General features: G+C 42.9%; 1 protein-coding gene and 1 pseudogene across 1 annotated transcript in view; one reads left to right on the plus strand and one right to left on the minus strand.

The window, feature by feature from the left end:
* The window catches only part of PARN (poly(A)-specific ribonuclease), a 129,895-nt gene that overhangs the window by 27,624 nt on the left and 84,784 nt on the right, over positions 1-17,487 (plus strand). The window contains exons 17-18 of the mRNA XM_037507572.2: positions 1,916-2,026; positions 2,340-2,409. Of these exons, the coding sequence (XP_037363469.2) occupies positions 1,916-2,026; positions 2,340-2,409 (181 nt within the window). The remainder of the gene's footprint in view (positions 1-1,915; positions 2,027-2,339; positions 2,410-17,487) is intronic.
* On the minus strand, positions 10,381-10,940 carry LOC119241908 (actin-related protein 2/3 complex subunit 3-like; annotated as a pseudogene).

A 17,487-nucleotide genomic window follows, 5' to 3' on the forward strand; every position in this document is an offset into this window, starting at 1 on the left:
GTAGAAGAAAGATGAAACTGCTCTAGAATCGATCTCGCACAGTTACAGATTTCTGTTAACTTACTCATGCTCTGTGTTGAATTACTGTTTTCTGAATAAAAATGGCCTTTATGTTAATCCAGTTGGTTAGTAGCCTGTTCATTGAGAAGTTTAGCAATTAAAGCTTCAGGGCTTTTATTTCTTAATGCTTGGAATTCTCCCAAACCCAATGTGTTCTCTTCTCTATGGTGCATTGTTCAAGCAGAGACAAAGAGTTGGTGATTAATTGCCAGGAGTAGAATGAAAATATATTTTGTGCTTCAGAAAGCCCAAGAACCGGGTTTACTGCTGAGGAAGGAGAGACTCCAGCCCTGCCTCCTAGTGACGTGTTGTAGGAGCAGAGCAGCAGCAGTGAGAACAACCACAAGTGGGGAGAATATTTCTCGGGTGGAGAGCTGGTGCCACATCCCTCAGCACTACCCGGGTGTTTGGTGAACCTCCCAGGTTCAAGCTCCTTCTCGGTCCCCGTTAGCCTAGTGGTGCGGCAGATACTGTAACTGACATTCTGTTAGCTGGGAGCTGCATCTAGCAAACTCCTGAGGACATACATAATAGGGTTAATGGTTCAGAAACCATTAATGGAAGGTACCACAGCAGTCACGATTTGCCTCCCTTTCTGGGTAATAGTCCAAAAATGGAATTAAGAAAATGCGTGGGTAGGGGTGCTAGAACTTTACTGTAACAATAGAATGGGAGGAATTGCTTTCGGAAATCTGTGTTTTTGGTGGTAGTAGAGTAGAGGGTATTACTTAATTGGCTACCACATTGAAAGACTTTTTTGGATACTTCTTATGGAGGTTAAAGAACTCTTACGTAAAGAGCATTGTGTGACATAAAAACAGTGACAGCCTTTTCATTGTTAATTTCCATTCATGCTTTTGATTCTGCTATACCTTCTTGATAACTCATTTTCAGAATGTTTCTAGGAAATAATCATGAGTTATAGCTTTATCCTATTTTTTCCATCTACAGTTCTGGCATGTGGTAGAGAATTTGGTCTAAAACGGGTCACTCTTAGATGTTTTTCTCTCAGCATCTATGTATAAATCTGTGACAAAAGAATCAGGTTATAAAATGGTCTCTGATGAGGTGGCCTCATGTTCCAAGGGCAGCATTACTGCAAGTTCTGATCTAATTTTGGAATTAGGTGTGCTTTCATCTTTAGATTTGTAAGCTTGGAAACATAGTAGAGGACAACATTGAATTGAACTACCAGTGTTGATTGGAATCTGCTTTTTTGGAGGGTCACGTGGGGTTTCAATAGGTAACCATTGCTGAGTGTTTACCATGTGCCAAATTCTATAAGAACTTTAGTCACCTCGGCTCATTTGATCTTCACAGAAATCTGGTAAGGGTGGTTTGGTCACATCTCCATTTTACCAGAGGAGGCCAAAAGGTGAAATGATTTGTCCAAAATCTCAGGGCAATTAAGTAATGGTGCAGAGATCAAAACTCAGACAGTGGGACTCAGAGTTCGTGCCAGTAATCATTACTCTGAAGTTCCTGTTGGGTCTTGATGTTACTATTATCTGTAAGGGAAGAAGCTCCTTTCTGTAAACTTAAAAAGCAGTCAGGAGGAATAGCTTTCCTAGAGCATGTGACACGTGATTGTCAGTAGTGCCACCTTGTGAGATGAGGAAGCCAAGGCTAGTCTCTGATAGTCTGACATGGCATTTCTTCAGTCTAGGCCATAGCTTTCATTTTCAGGGACTCTGTCATCTGTATTGTAAGCTCTTGTCTGGCGAGAATTAAGTAATAGGCATTTAGGATATGTCTGAGCACATAGTAATGCACTTGGATTTGGTGGGGCAATCCCTACCAGTCTTCGTATTTTGTAATGGCCTTGGAAAAACTGTCTCTTCTTTTTTCTTTTTAGAAAGTGCAGAAGGTTTTCCAAGTTACAACACAGCTTCTGAACAGCTCCACGAGGCAGGCTACGACGCTTACATCACAGGACTGTGTTTCATCTCCATGGCAAACTACCTAGGTACTCACTGTTCATGTGTCTGTTGAACACATAGTGGTGCAGAGTGGATCTCACCTGCCTGCCACTTTCCTGGGATCCACTCACGGCATTAGAAGTGGAGGGGGTTGGAGGTCAGAGTTGCAGGAGGTTGGGGTCCTGGGGGGCATGGAGAGTCCCCAGGGAGGAGCTGCTGACACCTGTGGTGGGGACTCGGACTGTGCAAGTGCCTTTTACTCTTGGTGAGCCATACTGTTGATTTAAATGTATTTCTGCCTGCACTTTCAGTCTTCATCTGCTTGACTATATATAATATTCTGTGTCTTTTCTTCATCAGGTTCTTTTCTTAGTCCTCCAAAAATTCACGTGTCTGCCAGATCAAAACTCATTGAACCTTTTTTTAACAAGTGAGTAATCAGAGGGCCCCAGTCCCCAAACTTGCTTTCTGCAGAAGAGTCCTGTGTCTCTGACTTCATTGAGGGATGATTGGGCGGTGTCATTCATATTTCTCATTTCTAGTGACTCAGATGCTATTCAAAGTAGGAATTGACCTTTTGGGAAATAATTTATTAAATATATTTGCTTTCAAAAAGTGAAAGGAAGGAAAAGCAAACATTATCAAAGGTGGTATATCTCTTCCAAGACAAAGAAGTGGTTTTGGCATTTAAATTACCTACAATGGATAAAAAGAGAGAGAGGGCCTCCCTGGTGGTGCAAGGGGTTAAGCACCGCACTGTGAAGCAAATCCACAGCCTCTGCAATACGAGTTCGATCCCTGGCCAGCCAGGGAGCAACCCACATGGCGCAGCAGACCTCTCCTGACTCGCCCGCTGCTTCCCTCAGCAGTGTATTTCAGTCAGTCTGCCTGTTCTGTTCCCCACTCTCTCTCTGTTGAGTCCTCTCACCCCCCGCATCTCTGGCCTGTACTCCAGCTCTTATATGCATAAATAAATCTTTAAAAAAAAAGAGAGAGACAGCGAAATAAGCCAGAAAGAAAAAGAAAAATACCGGATGGTCTCACTCATAGCAGGAATCTAGAAAACTTAAATAAGGGACCAGGAATATGAATAACTATAAGAAAGTGAAAATCAAAATCAACAAAAAACTATGAACCAGAGACACTCTGGGGGGTAGGGGACAGGAGGGGAGGGATTGGGGTCAAAATAAGGGGGTTGCAATTGTATGGGGAATATAAAAATAAAATTTATTATATAAAAAAAGAGAGAGACACAGAAAGACACAGTGCAAGAGCGAGCACACAAGCACGTACCCCAACAAATTTTACATGTGAGATAATTATGCTTATGTAATTATTATATGATTAAATAATATTTCTGAGAAGATGTTGGTCATGCAGGGGACTTTTAAAATTAATATGTGGGGACGTTTCAATGGTCACGGTGTTCTAAGCCTTCATTGGAATGGATTCCATAAAGTACAGGCTTGCTCGTATGTCTTCATTGTTGGGAGAAGTCAGTATGATTTAGGGAGAAGTCTAAATTCAGAGCATTTTCAAAGAATCTCTCGATTATTACTTCAAAGTGTGGTTTGTTCTTTCTTGGCAGAGTTGAAACTAAAATTATGGATGTGATCCACAGGCAGCCCGCAGTTTGGCTCTGTGTCAGAACCCTAAACCTTCATCTTTACCCCAGCTCTCTTAGCAGGGTTGGTTCTAGGAGATTCTGGGCAAGCGAGATAGGAAAAGGCAGCCCACATTGATCAGCACCACTGCCAGTGAGAACTACTTCAGTGTTGAGTGGTTACATCATCTCCGCACATTATATACAGCGCTTTGCAATCCTGTCAGTGCAGGGAGGGGCGGAGACCAACTCCTTCAGTGTTTGTGTAAATACCCATAGCACAGGGCTCATACATAGGTAATAGGCTACAGAGATATTTATCCCAAACATCTGGATTCCAATAGTTTATCATATTACGACTTCCTATTTTTTGAATCTTCATTCTTTTTTTGTGGCGGTCTAGAGGTAGCTGGGTTTGACTTTCAAAACATCTTTCAAAGAAGACAGGGTGACAATGTAGTGTATATTGGAGGTTAAGTTGAATTTTGCTGTATGGAAAATTAATTGGGTAACCACCGAGTCCTTGCTGTCCATCTAGTTCCTCATGGTTTATTGAAACAGGATTTTCTTAACTCTTGTTTGGGGTAGTGTTGATCTTCGTAAATCTTTGCACAGGCAGCTCATGTCATAGACCATGGAACTGAGGCTGACACTAAACATTGCTGATTGTTGCTATCCCTGCATATGTAGGATGTTATGTTTGTTGTTCAATAATATTTTTCAACTGGGAGATGTTTATTCATTTTGAAATATTTAAAGCAATGATCCTGCTTTTCCACTAAAATCAACTCCCTATAAAATCAAGTGATGGGAAGAAACGAGTTAGATAGAGCTTGTATCTGGTTTACCAGTAACTTGTCTGACCAACATGAAGAGCAGTCAAAAAGAAGAAAGGCTACCCTAAGATTTCATATGTTTTTATATCAATTTAATATTGATATGCAGGACTATTATTCAACAGCTACACCTCTTCATTTTAAATTGGGACATGATCCATTCCGTATCTTTTTTCCCTGAACATAGATGCACGTGAAAAATCATTGAGGATTCAGGAATCCTCTTGTGATAGTGCACTGAAAATTCTTGCCAAATTTGATTTTTTGCTCTTTCCCCCCATTTGTAAGGAAAGAATATTTTCTTTATCTTTGAAGAGAAAAAATTCCAGCAGTATTTACAACACAAAATAAGAACTGTTTTTACTATTCTATGTTGGTCAAGTATCACTCTAGCTTGGTCAAGCACAGACTTAATTCTTAACCCATTTAAAAAGTGGGAAAAGCATTTGCTTCTTTTGACATCTCTCTGTGTGTTAATATTGACCTCATTCTTATTGACATGGATGTTCGAGCTATGACATTAAAATTCGGATTTTGTCATGTTTTCAAGGTCACCCTGGTACAAAAATATCCACCAGTTGCCATCCACATTGTCTCAAGTGGTCGACTTTAGAAAAATCTCTGTATTTTTTTGAAGGTTTATTTGCTTTGGCACCAGGCTTTTCTAAATGTGAGCCTAACCAAATATGTGTAGTCCTAACACAAATTTGGATGGACATCAAGCTACCCACATATGCAAATAATATTTTGTTCTGCTTGTACCAGATTTATGTTTAAAAAGTAAACCTGAAGGGGAAATAAACTCCACCTATTTCTGTATTAATCTAAATTAGCTTTTGGCTGGAGTCCGTAGGCCTTCTTGGGAAGGATGTCCCAGCAGGATTTCTCATGGTGCCATTTTGTCCCTCTCCTAGCCCAGGGACCTCCCACAGTTTCCTTGCTGTTGGATTCAGAATGAAAGTCCTGAGGGTGCTGAGCGAGGAGACCCGGAACAGGCCGCTCGCTGCTAATGGCAGGCTGTGGGGACGCACGCCGTTGGTTGCAGCCCTCTGGGCAGGAAACGGCCGACCTCCTTTTATAACTGTGGTCACTTTTAATCAATGCCTGGAAAACCAGACTTAGAGAAGCTCCTTTGGTCAATCCTTTTAGGCTGGAAAGAACTAAAAATACTCTGCTTTTATTTTATATTGCACCACAGAAGCGCAGAATCAGACTTTTGCCTTATGTTCTATTAGCAGTCATCAGTTTCTGCAAGACACCTTATACTCTTGTAGCTAACCTTTTATGAAGGGTTTTGGGGAAGGTCATTTTCCTCTTACCTCAGTTCTTAGAAAGAGGAAGGAAATTAGCAAGTTTCTTGTTTCAGCTTTTCTCCGTAAGTAATTAAACTAAAAAGAAAGAATCACCGCATATTACTATGTAGGACGGCCATCTTGTTCACGACACAGGTGTTCTGAATCTCACCAGAATTCTTCTAGACATCTAGGGCTTCCTGGGCTGACACAGTTCGGATGTTTTTTCCAAATCATAGTTGAGGAGACAAGCCATAACAAGGAGCAATGATATACTTGTGGACAAATGATTTCCTTCTATGTAAAACTAGGCTAAAATTTCTCCATGGAGGTTATAAAGATTGTGGGAGATCTGAAAGGACTTTGATGGCACCTAGTACTTTATCTCTTTAGGTGCCCAGTATATATTATTTTCCTTTCTTGGAATATAAAAGAGTTTAACATACAAGGAGGTTGAAAAAAGCAGATGTGGTGGCAGAATATGTTTCTGGTTTAATGATACAGAAGAAACTTTGTCATCCTGTGGGTATAAAATTGGAGTAATCAATGGCAAAGCAAAGGGTTCCCTTTTACTAGTACCTACCATTTAGTGTTGGCTGATAAAAAAAGATGTTGATGAAGTGTGTCAGATTGGTACATAATGGCAGCAAGATTGCTTTGATTTGGAGCATTTTAAAACATTTTGGTATTCAATTGGAGACATCAGTTTATGGAAGGTGGTGGAGGTACATATAATAGCCCCGAGCCTAGAGTGGGAGACACGGTGCCTGAAGTAGAGCACACTGGTGTTTTCTCCCCTTTCCTACATAGAAAGCAATCCTGTGCCAGCAGAAGCTTTTTCTTATAAAATGTATGAGTTCATATTTAACATCAGAGAGGTTTTAACCTGATAGATTAGAAGAAAACAAAGTACTAAAGACTAGCACTGTACCTTCCACCTATAGGGGGACCCTCTGTAGCCTTTCCTGTTTCTCCCTCAAACAGAAGAGCAGAAGGTACTGGAAGAACAAGAGGGTGAGGCAAATCTGTTCTGATTCCTGGTGTTTGCTGTCAGTTTTCAGTTCTGCGTGTCCTGTTCAGGTCAGGTAGAAGTGGTACAGTAACCCCGCTCACCCCCTAGAGACTTCCAACTTGCCAGCATAAGCAAATTATAAGACAGTTGGTGCTATTGATATGGCACATGGGGCCATGAGTGTCACAACACTCATCCTAATTGGTTTCTATTTGCATTTACAATTAAATGTCATTTGATTTCTCCAGTAGGATTGCTTAACCTCGGGACATGGTGTCGTCCCTGGTCTCTGGGCTCAGGGACCAGCCCCACTCTGATACCTGTGTCATCCTGGGCAAGTGCTTAGCATCTCTGTGGCCCACTTTCCTTATCTGTCAATTGAGAATGCAGGTGCCCATTTTAAGGATGTAGGGGGTAAAATGCACAGTGCCTGGCATGTTGTAGGCCTCAGTCAGCTGCTCTGCTGTGAGAACACTTGTACTTTGAGGTTGTGCTTCTCACACCAGAGGGATGAGCCTTTGGAGGGCTGTTTTGTTCTGAGAAGGCACTGAGAAGGCATCATATGTTTGTAACTTTTGTACTGAACCTGCCCTATAAGTCGGGCTTTGTATTCAATTAGGAGTCTTGAACAGGAATGAGGGGAGGGAAAAGACTGCTTGTAACTAAAAGGTGCTCAGGGAAAATATTTGAATGTCTTGTTTGCTTTTTTTCCTGCTTTTCCCATTTGGGGTGTATAGTTATTTCCGTCTATGTGCTGTGTAGCAATTTTAGTTATAGATTTTTATTGAGAGAAGAGAGCAGAGAAATAGTAGTAACTAAGTGACCCATTGCAGGCTTTTTTAAGATATAAATTCACATACCATACAATTCAGTGGTTTTTTTTTGTATATTGCATTATTAATATTTAAAAATTATGGTGTCACAGTAGTATATATATATGTATATATATGTATAGCATGCAGTTTGCCACTTTAACAGTTTTTAAGTACACAGTTCTGTGGCATTAATTGCATTCACAATGTTGTACAGCCACCACCACTCTTTCCTTGCACACCTTTTTCTCTCCCCAGGCAAAAACTCTTATCAAGCAGTAGCTCCCCATTCCAACTGCCCTTCTACCCCTGGTGACCTCAGATCCACTTTTCTGTCTCTTGAAATTTGTCCTTTTATGAACTGTGTCTTTTTGAGCAACTTGTTGCTTCAGTGAGATTTTAATCTTTTGAAACTCTTGACATTTTGCAACACCTGGAGCATTTTCCTTTTCTGTTTGGATTGCTGTTTTATGTTGAGATAACTTCTTGGGCATGAAAACCTTGATATGTAAAGCTATGTAATCACCTCGATGGGACAGACTCATGGGCCAGGCAGCGGGGCCTTAATGAGAGGAATGGCCTTGGGGTGGACATGCTGGGCCGCTGTGGTGGGACGCTCGTCCTCTCTGGGGAGGGGGCTGCACACCTGTGACATGGAGCTGGTGAATGGCCACTTTGTCAGGTAACCCTGAGGGGTCTTTTGACCTGGTGAGAGCTGTTTGGTGTTGCACCAAATGTGGCGGGGTGTACAGAGTGTCGCTGTTCCTGTTACTTTCATTACGGTGAACTTCCAAGAAAATACTGTGAATGGAGTTTTTCGTGGTATTGGGGGGCAGTAGTAGAGCAGCACAGTGGCCTTTGTGTTCTCTGCTGAGCATCTGTGGGTGAAAATCTCTCTCTCTTGTTGGGGGAAGGAGGCAGAATTGCTTGATGGTGGTAAAATATTTAGAGACAATGGCCAACCTAGAAGTTGTCTTAAGGAAGCCTTTTATAACTGCCTTTGGTTCTTTATTGACAAGGTCTTGCTACGAGGTTGCATTGGGAACAAGCAGAAAAATCTGCCCAACCTTTTGGTTGCAGTCACATGTGCTGCGCCAAACCTGCTGGTGACGCTGTGGTGTGTGGGCAGCAGAGGGGAGCGGGCAGCCCCCTCCATCTGTCTGCCCCCAGAGCAGCTGTGCCGGCCACAGCTGTCCCTCCCCCAGAAGGCCCAGTGATGCCTGATCCGAGGAGCCCAGGGCAGGCCGGATGGAGACAAATAATAGCAGTGGTGACCTTGGGAGCTTTTCTGCCAGATTGGCAGCTTTGCCAAGAACCTGGTGGTAGTTGTCCTTCAATTTTATATGAATGGTGGTTGAAGGAGTAACGTCCTCTCCCTTCTTCTACCAAATGGGTTAGGTGTGCGGACTGTGGTGCTGTTGTGGATGTTATGTCTTGAATCATAAAAGCCTAGGAAGCAAACCCTTCCGTGAAAATGAAGACTATTTTCTCCCATATTGTGCAAATTTGGAATGAGGGGGCATGAGGAGTAAAATCTCAGTGTTTGTTGCAAGTGCTTCCCACAGCATCCCCGGTTCCAGAAGGCCTAAAGCCAGTTCCTCCCTACTTCCCTGAATGTATCTTTCCCAGTACACAGAAGTGTTCTGCTCTCCCATACCCTAACCCAGGCCTTTTATTTTGCTCTGAGTCATGTTCATTTTATGTTAGGTTCCCCAAAATACCAGGATAGAAAGAATCCCCAGAGTTTGGCTTGGCATGATTACCCCGAAGGTCGTCAGTTCTTTGATTTTTCATAAAGGTGACAGGTAGGTGAGTCTGAGCAGTCGGACCTCCTCAAGCCTTTGCGCTGGCTTCTGAGGCCAGGGAGGTAGTGCATTTCCATGACTTCTTCCGGTGCCAGAGGTGCTTGCCTCAGGTTGTGCCTTATTGCATTCTCGATGGCCAGAGAACGGACCAGGTATGCCGCTTCTGTGGCTTCATCAAGGGGTTGCTTTTTAAGGAACTCTGAAAGCGTCGCCACCCTCCAGAGTCTGCTTGGCTTGCCAGCTGTGCCGGCTCTCCGGGGGCTGCCCGTGTACTGAGCTCTTCCAGCCTTGCATTTGCTCTGGTTACTTGAAAGTACATTTCCCTCGGGCTCAGTAATTTGTTTACCATTATGATAAACAAGTAATTTGCTGAGGTAAAAAAATCAATCTGCCCCTGGATCTACATTTCAGCAGCTCTCCTCCGCCATCATCGGGTATTGCAGTAGTTTCCTGTGGCTGCTGCAACAAATCACCGCAAGCCGGGTAGCTTGAAACAATAGAAATTTATTCTTGCACTGTTCTGGAGGCCACAAGTGTGAAGTTGAGGTTTAGGTAGCACTGTGCTTTCTCCAGAGGCCCTGGGGAGGAATCTGTTCCTCAGCTTCTTAGCTTCCAGAGACTTCTGGCATTCTTTGGCCTGTGGCCACATCGTGTGGCCCATGCCTCCACGGTCACACCGCCTCTGGGAGTGCGTATTCTCTCTCCTGCCTTTCTCCTCTAAGGACACTCGTGATGGCTTTTAGGGCCCATGAGGATAGTCCAGGATAATGTCTTCATCACAAGACCCTTAATTATTTTTTTTTAAGATTTATTTATTTATGCATATAACAAATGGGGGATAGGCCAGAGATGTAGGGGGTGAGAGGATTCACCAGAGACAAAGTGGGGAACAGAACAGGAGGTTGATAGAGAGCTTTTCAAGAAAAGACATGTTCACTTCTCCTTCTGTATAAAACTCCAAGATATAAATGCAAAGAACTGTGTACATGTTGCTGTAAAGCGCTGGCCATGGCTGACGAGTTGGCGTCTGCTGGGCTGGCTTTACTGTCCAGGGCCTGAAAGACTCTTGTTCATGAACTGTCTCTTCACAAAGCAAGTCCACCACTTGCTGGGTTTATCATTCTGTGGGTCAAAAACCTTCTCGCAGAGTCTCAATCTAGTCTCTTGCCTCAGCTGCTGTAAGTAGGCCCTCATCACTTCTAAACAAAGGAGGTACAACGCATCCTCTCCTGTTTGTTGGCAGGTTTGGCATAAATTGCATTTACTGGAAACCCAGGCTCTCCGGGAATGGGCAAATTCGTGATTCCCAGCGTGTACATTTCTTTCTCACCTTGGCTTCTGGAATTGCACTTTTGGAGTTTCTTTAGACACTCAGAAATACAGAAAGTGATATATATCAAGGTCCTATCAGCTTCATTCTTAATTTCATAGTTTTTGAAGAAGACATTGGCTTTGAAGTAATAGATGGCTTCATCCACAATATCTGTATCTTTTGTCTCTCTAGGGGCAGGTCCTTTGAACTGACTCCTGATAGGCAAAAGTGCCATGTTGCCAATCAGTCTGGTTTCGTAGTCCATGAGAGAAGAGTGATAAGCCGGCATCCTGCCGGTGTCCAGGTGTTAGCCGAGGGGCTGGTCAGGGCGAGCCAAGACCCTTAATTATTAATGACATCTGCTAAGTCCCTTTTTTCCCAGTAAGGCAACATGCACAGGTTCCATGGGTAAGCGTGTGGACTCGCCTATTTGAAGGCCACTGCTCAGCCCACTCCACACATGTTAATGGCAGAGTCAGAGTTCTTAGGTGCTCCTTGCCTTCCTCTGGTCTGGCTAGGAGCAAGGAGGCCACGGTCATTTCCAAGGCTACATAGCCATTAATCTATAAGAGTCAAGGGTTAGTAGTGTACAATCCTTTTAAGAAATTTAGCCAAACTACCAAATATCTCATTCAAAAGCTTCTATTCTTCAGTACTCAGCTGTGTGGCTGTACCTTCTGACAGTCCTCAGAGGTGGATGATGAGGTCTCGATTTTAAAGCAGAGGCCATGGGCAGAATCAGGGACACGCCAGGACTGGCCTCCACGTGTGGGCTCTTTTTCTGCAGCCCCTAGTCTTTAAAGAGTTAATTTTACAGCTGGTGGTGCATTTTCTTAAGAGACAAAGCTAGTATCTTTGGAAGATTCCTTTTTCTCTCAGTGTTTGGTCTGAGCAGTGATTCTAAAAGATATTGACTTTGACTGTTGGATTGTGTGGGGGGCCGTTTCCTCTGACATTTTACAATCTGTTGTTTTACAGGCCCTGCAGACGTTGCCTTTGTATAATGCTTAGTTTAACATTTTTATTTGAGGTAATTTGATAGGGTTCATTAGAGGGAGACTGCTCAAATGAGCTGCTGGTTTTCTTTCTCTCCTCCCCCCTACTCCCTTTCCCTTTCTACTTTTGTTTCTCACATTGCCTCTCTGTTTAAGAAAGGGCACGAGTTGGCTGCAGGACAAATGTCCCGGTAATGCTCTATTTGTCAAAACCTCAAGTAACTAGTTTGAAAATTGTATGCCCCCCACTTGAGTGAAATTAAAATAAAGGATGCCACATTCATTCCCTTCTAGCCAGTGGGCGCCCTGTGATTTTACACAAGAGCGTTCGTGAGCCAAATAAATGTGCTTATTTTGTGAGAGGTGTCTGCATGCTTCCTAGTCTGGATGATAAAATTAGTTTTTCACAGCACATAAATATGTATCACGATGAGCCCGGCACACAGGGTTCTTAGGAAGTGCTTTAATGCTGTGCCCTGAAGCAAGTGCCAAGACCACTTGCAAGTGCAGCAGAGCTGGCAGTTGGTAAAGGTTTCCATTTTCCTTTGGAAGGTTGGGGACCGGGGTGAGCTACACATTAATTCACTGCTCAAATTGTGTTGAGATTAGATTCTACTCAACATTTCTGTATCCCAGTCTGCAGTGGCATAAGTGGAGTGTGATTTTACTTGGAAATCTCCTTTTTGGAGAGAAAGCTTTTTAAGAAGATAGTCTTAACGAAAGCTGCTGAACAAATCACATTTTTACTCATTGAATGAAATACTGAGTTTCTAGGAGGAAGAATGAAGAGTTTAGGGGCTTGAGGTTTTTTCCTTTTGCTTAGGAAAGAAACCAGAATAAACTGGGTTTTTTTGTTTGTTTGTTTGTTTTTTTAAGATGTTATAACATTAGCGATCCTTCTACATCATTCAGCCTGGCATGGTGTATACAAACCCTACATTGAGAAAAATAAGCATATGTATTCAGACACCTCCAGGTCCCACTTAGCACTGAATCCTGATGGTGGTCATGGTGTGTGGGGGCCGGTGTGAGTGGGCAGCCCAGTGCTCAGGCAGCTGTGCAGACAGGGAAGGTTGGCCTCTTGACCTGGAGGAATGGCTCTCTTTGCCTCCTTTTGTTCCCATTGCCTTGAAAATTCCGTCTACTTGTCCGCAGACAGTAGCCTTAGTTCCTTTCCCTGTGCTCTCTCCTGCAGGAAGCACTAACTTAATCAGTCCTTAGGGTATTACTACTACTACTACTACTACTAACTACTACTTCTACTAACTACTACTACTACTAACTACTACTACTACTACTACTACTACTACTACTACTACTACTACTGATGATGATGATGATGATGATAATAATAATAATAAAGGTCTCCAGGACATTTGCACCTCTTGTTCCACATAGGTACTGTAGGATCTTGGGGAGTGATTCAGGCTAAAATCCTGACTTGTGCCTTGATGCTTCTGCTGAGACACCAGGCCTTGAAAGTAATTCAGGTTCAGGTTAAACACCAAATGTGGGAGTGGGAGGGACCATCAGTGTAGGGTTAGTAGTGAGGAGCTTTGGGTCTGAGTCCTGACTGCCCCATGGTGGCCAAGGGTAAGCCCCTGAACTTGAGGGAACCTGCTTCCTGATTCCTCGACTAATGGACTGTCCTCCCAGACAGCAGAGGAGCAAATGAGGCTGAAAGTGCATTATATTGTCATGTTGGGAAAACATTTTCTTTTCCTAGTGGAGACACATGATTACCCACTGGAAGAAAAAGAAGCCAAAACAGGAAAAGACACATGTTAGTGAATTTCCTACCACTATTTTTTTTTTTTTAAGATTTATTTATTTATACAAGAACCGGGGTACAGGCCAGATGTGCAGGAGGGTGAGAGGATTCACCAGAGACAGCGGGGAACAGAACAGGCAGACTGACTGAAATACACTGCTGAGGGGAGCAGCGGGCGAGTCAGGAGAGGTCTGCTGTGCCATGTGGGTTGCTCTGTGGCCGGGGGGGATCAAACCAGCACTGCAGAGGCTGTGGACAGCTTCACAGCGTGGCGTTCAACCGCCTGTACTACCAGGGAGGCCCCCTACGAGTATGTTTTCTTTTTCATCTGTTTGTTGAGATCCCATGATCTCATAAGATTACACTAGTTACAGAATCTTGTAATTAAAAAATATATACAATTAGGGATTTTCTAAGGACAGTAAAGCTAGGGTATCATGTGGATGGCTTTTCAGTTTGCCAGGTGGCACCTCATGGCTCAAGTAGAACTCTGCCTTTGTGCTGGGCTTCCCATTGGCCGGGCCTTCACTGCCCAGGCCTCTGCTGCCCTGTGTGTCCACCATGGTGCTTTGTCAGTTGCTCCTTAAAGTGGCCACCAGTGCAACTCTCTCTCTCTCAGCTTCTCATAGAAAATCTGTTCTATGGGAGCAAAATTAAATATTAAATATTTTCCTTCCTTTCTGAATTGATTCTTTGATTTGTTACATAGATTTGGTAAGGCAACATTTTTTTTTATTTCATAAATAATTTTATTTTCATTTTTTCCCAAAGTAAATGCTTGTTTTACAAAGTATTGGTGTACAATGAATGAAAACCAACCAGTCCTGCACAAATAGGTTGAGATGCATTGCTCTACCTTAGTAAAAATTGATAGCTTTGGCTTTTTCTATAATGTGAGGGTTTTTTTTAATATATATTTTATTTTATGTATTTTTTACATCATTTTTCATTTTTTGCACAATGTATGCATTTTCATCTTGGTTATAGTCCCCCATACAATTCCCACCCTTCTTGTTTTGATCCTACTCCCCCCCCCCCAAGTGTGTTTCTGGTTTATAGTTGCTTGTTGATTTTGATTTTTACTTTATTATAATTAGTCTTTTTCCTGGTCCCTTATTTAGGTTTTCTAAATTCCTGCTATGAGTGAGACCCTCTGGTATTTTTCTTTTTCTTTCTGGCTTATTTCGCTGGGCATGATCCCCGGTAAGGCAACATTTTAGAGAATTCAAATGATCTTTTCAGTTCCCAGAGATTTGGGCCCCTGGGGCAGAGCATTCCTGAGTCACCTTCAGGACTTTGTGCATTTGTGAACATCACATTTGGCCTTTTTTGTCTTCTTGCACTGGCTGCTGAAAGTAGGTCAATCCTGGCATTGTTTTGCAATCCTTTTTTATTCACCGGACATCTAGGGAATGTTTTAGATAAGCCAGAATCCAAGGCAAACTCTTGTGTCATCAAAGAATAACCTTTGATCTCAGTGTACTTCTTAGAGCAGTCTTGTGCGTTCTGGGGTTGCCGGTGGCTGTGTCTGAAACTTGTTGGTGAGATCAGAGACTTTTGATAAGGCTGGAGGTGCCCAACCCCTGTGCCGTGCACTTGCCTCTCGTGTTGGCCCGTCACTGTGCTGCCTTCATAGCTAGAGCTCAGAGTGTGATGCTAGAGCTGCTCAGTTGTGGCCAGTTCCCAGAACAGGTTAGGATTTTTTCCCGCGAGTTGCCAAGCGAGGAGTAGAAGTCATTTTTTTAAACTTCTTAAAAATGAGAAGAACAATAGCTATCGGCAGTAATTGCCCCAAATTTGTCTCTTCCTGAGAGCTCATTGCTTGCCACAGTTGTATTCCTGGTTCAGGGAGTAGTCAAAACCTTCAGTTACTGCTTCCTAAATTTTGAGGTAGCCTTTGGCATTTGTTTCACTAGTTTTGTGTTGTGTTAGGCCAAATCTTTTCATGCAAACTAATCATAAAGACTAATACATTTTTGGAGAAGTTGGCACGAGTCATAATTACCCAACTAATAAGCGAATCACTACTAATAGCAGTTAACCACACACCTTGAACTCACCCTTTTCCTGTTAACTCAGTGATTCTCAGTGTCTGAGTTGGTAGGACTTGGCCTGTGTTTCTAACATGTTCCCAGGTGGTGCCGGGGTAGCTGGTCTGGGGAACCACAGTTTGATAAGGTCTCAAGGTTCTCCTGAGAAGTTTCGTTTCTGGAATGAAATTCTTTGATGACGAGGGTCCCTGTCACATGGTCTTGGTCACAGTGTCATACTACCCTGATCAGCAAGCCTGAGAGGGGATGGCTCTTGGCGAGTGCCACATGGGTCAGTGTATGGGTCATGGCGATGGACGTCTCTGGAGATAGAATCATCGAACACTGCCTTCGCTGTGGAGCCTGTTAAGTCTGAGCTGAAGTTCCCCATCTGCTGAGAAAAACCTGGAGTGAGCTGTGAGCTTTCTGGATAAGTCAGAAAGCTGGGATCAACAGCATCTCCAGTCATTAATAGTGGGACTTTAAAACACTGACGATCAATAAATAAATAAATAAATAAATAAAACACTGATGATGTCAGAAAGAGTTCAGTTCATCTGTTGGCCTTTAGCATGTGAATTGAGTTATACAGTTTCTGAGGATAGAATCCTGGGGTCAAATTGGCCACTGTATGGAATGGGAATTTTAAATTTAGTCTTGAAAGAGTTAGTGTCAATCCTTCAGAGAAGTGCTAAAATAAGATTTCATCAGAAAGCGTCCTGCTCCCTCTCAAGCATCTTAACCAAATTGCAGCCCTCGGGGACCCTCACCAAACAGAAAGAATGAGAAATGTGAATGGTGGTTGAGTGTCGCTGGTGCCTGCAGATGAAAGGCCTGCTGGGAGGGATTGCTCTTCAGTCCAGCTCACAGGAATGTCCTTTCTTGTATGTATCAGCATCTCTGCTTGCCTCCGCATTTCCTCCTTTGTTAAAATGAAATCTGTCAAGTCAGATGAACAGTTCATCAGATCATGCCAGGGAGTCAGTGTGGGCCTTTTGATGGCCAGTTCCCGTGGGCTGTATGCATACAATGCGGTGTTCTCACTTGACTTCACAAGGGCGGGGGTGTCACAGCCGGACTTGAGGGGCTGGGGGACATGCCCCTTTGCTGCAGCTCCACCACACTCAGCTGCAATTTTAGTGGGTCTCGGGATTGCAAGGCCCAGCTCTGTCCACTGGCACATCTGCCGAGCCTCACTCACACAGCTGGTTTCCTGTTCTTCCCGGTTTGGGACTGTTGCAGTTCTCTTTTAAAGTCCAGGGTAAGCTGGAGACAGAGGGGGAAAGTGAGAAGTGTTATTAATAATTCATTTGAAACAAATTTTTTTTTTGACAGATTATTGAGTAAGCAGAAAGGTAGAGTCAATTAATTAATAAAAAACCTTTGGACTGTTTCAGCTGAGAATAGATTTGAAATAGCAGCGGTGGTATTTACGATTCAGGTGAAATATTAGAGAACAAATAGCCTGGATGTTGCTTGAATGAAGGTAGCTTTCAAAAGTGTTTTTTAAACATTCACATGGTGAGATAAATTTGGGAAGTCTTATCAAGTGTAACCCTTGTTTGTATTTATAGGAAAATAGGTTTTGTGTACTTGTTATTGAGATGTGCTGATTTTAGAAATAAAACTTGCTCTCCACACCTCTTCCTACCTCAGGCGAAGGAGCACAGGCTGCAGAAGGCTGGCTCCCCGTCTTGCCACTTTTGGGCTTTCTCTAAACGTCTCTAGTTGAAACCTAACCCTCCCTCCCATTTTGACAGCCTTTGTCTTCTTGTTTACATTAATGAAATTATAGTGAAAGGAATGTAAAAAAAACAAAAAAAAAACAAAACCCAAAGCTCATTTTCCCAAACCCATTGGCTTTTTTCCTGGGGGAGGGGCGGGGGGAGAGGTATTATCCTTGGTGTAATGACATAAATATTTTACAAAGCTGTAATCTTAAAATTTTGTGCTTTTTAAAACTTAAAATTGTACCACCACTTATCTACGTTTTGAAGTTTTGGACTTATTTTGATTGTTTAATGTTCTGTTGAAATGATG

Source organism: Talpa occidentalis, unplaced genomic scaffold, assembly GCF_014898055.3.
Source record: "Talpa occidentalis isolate TD23 unplaced genomic scaffold, MPIMG_talOcc4v2.1 talOcc4.12, whole genome shotgun sequence".
NCBI lineage: Eukaryota > Metazoa > Chordata > Mammalia > Eulipotyphla > Talpidae > Talpa > Talpa occidentalis.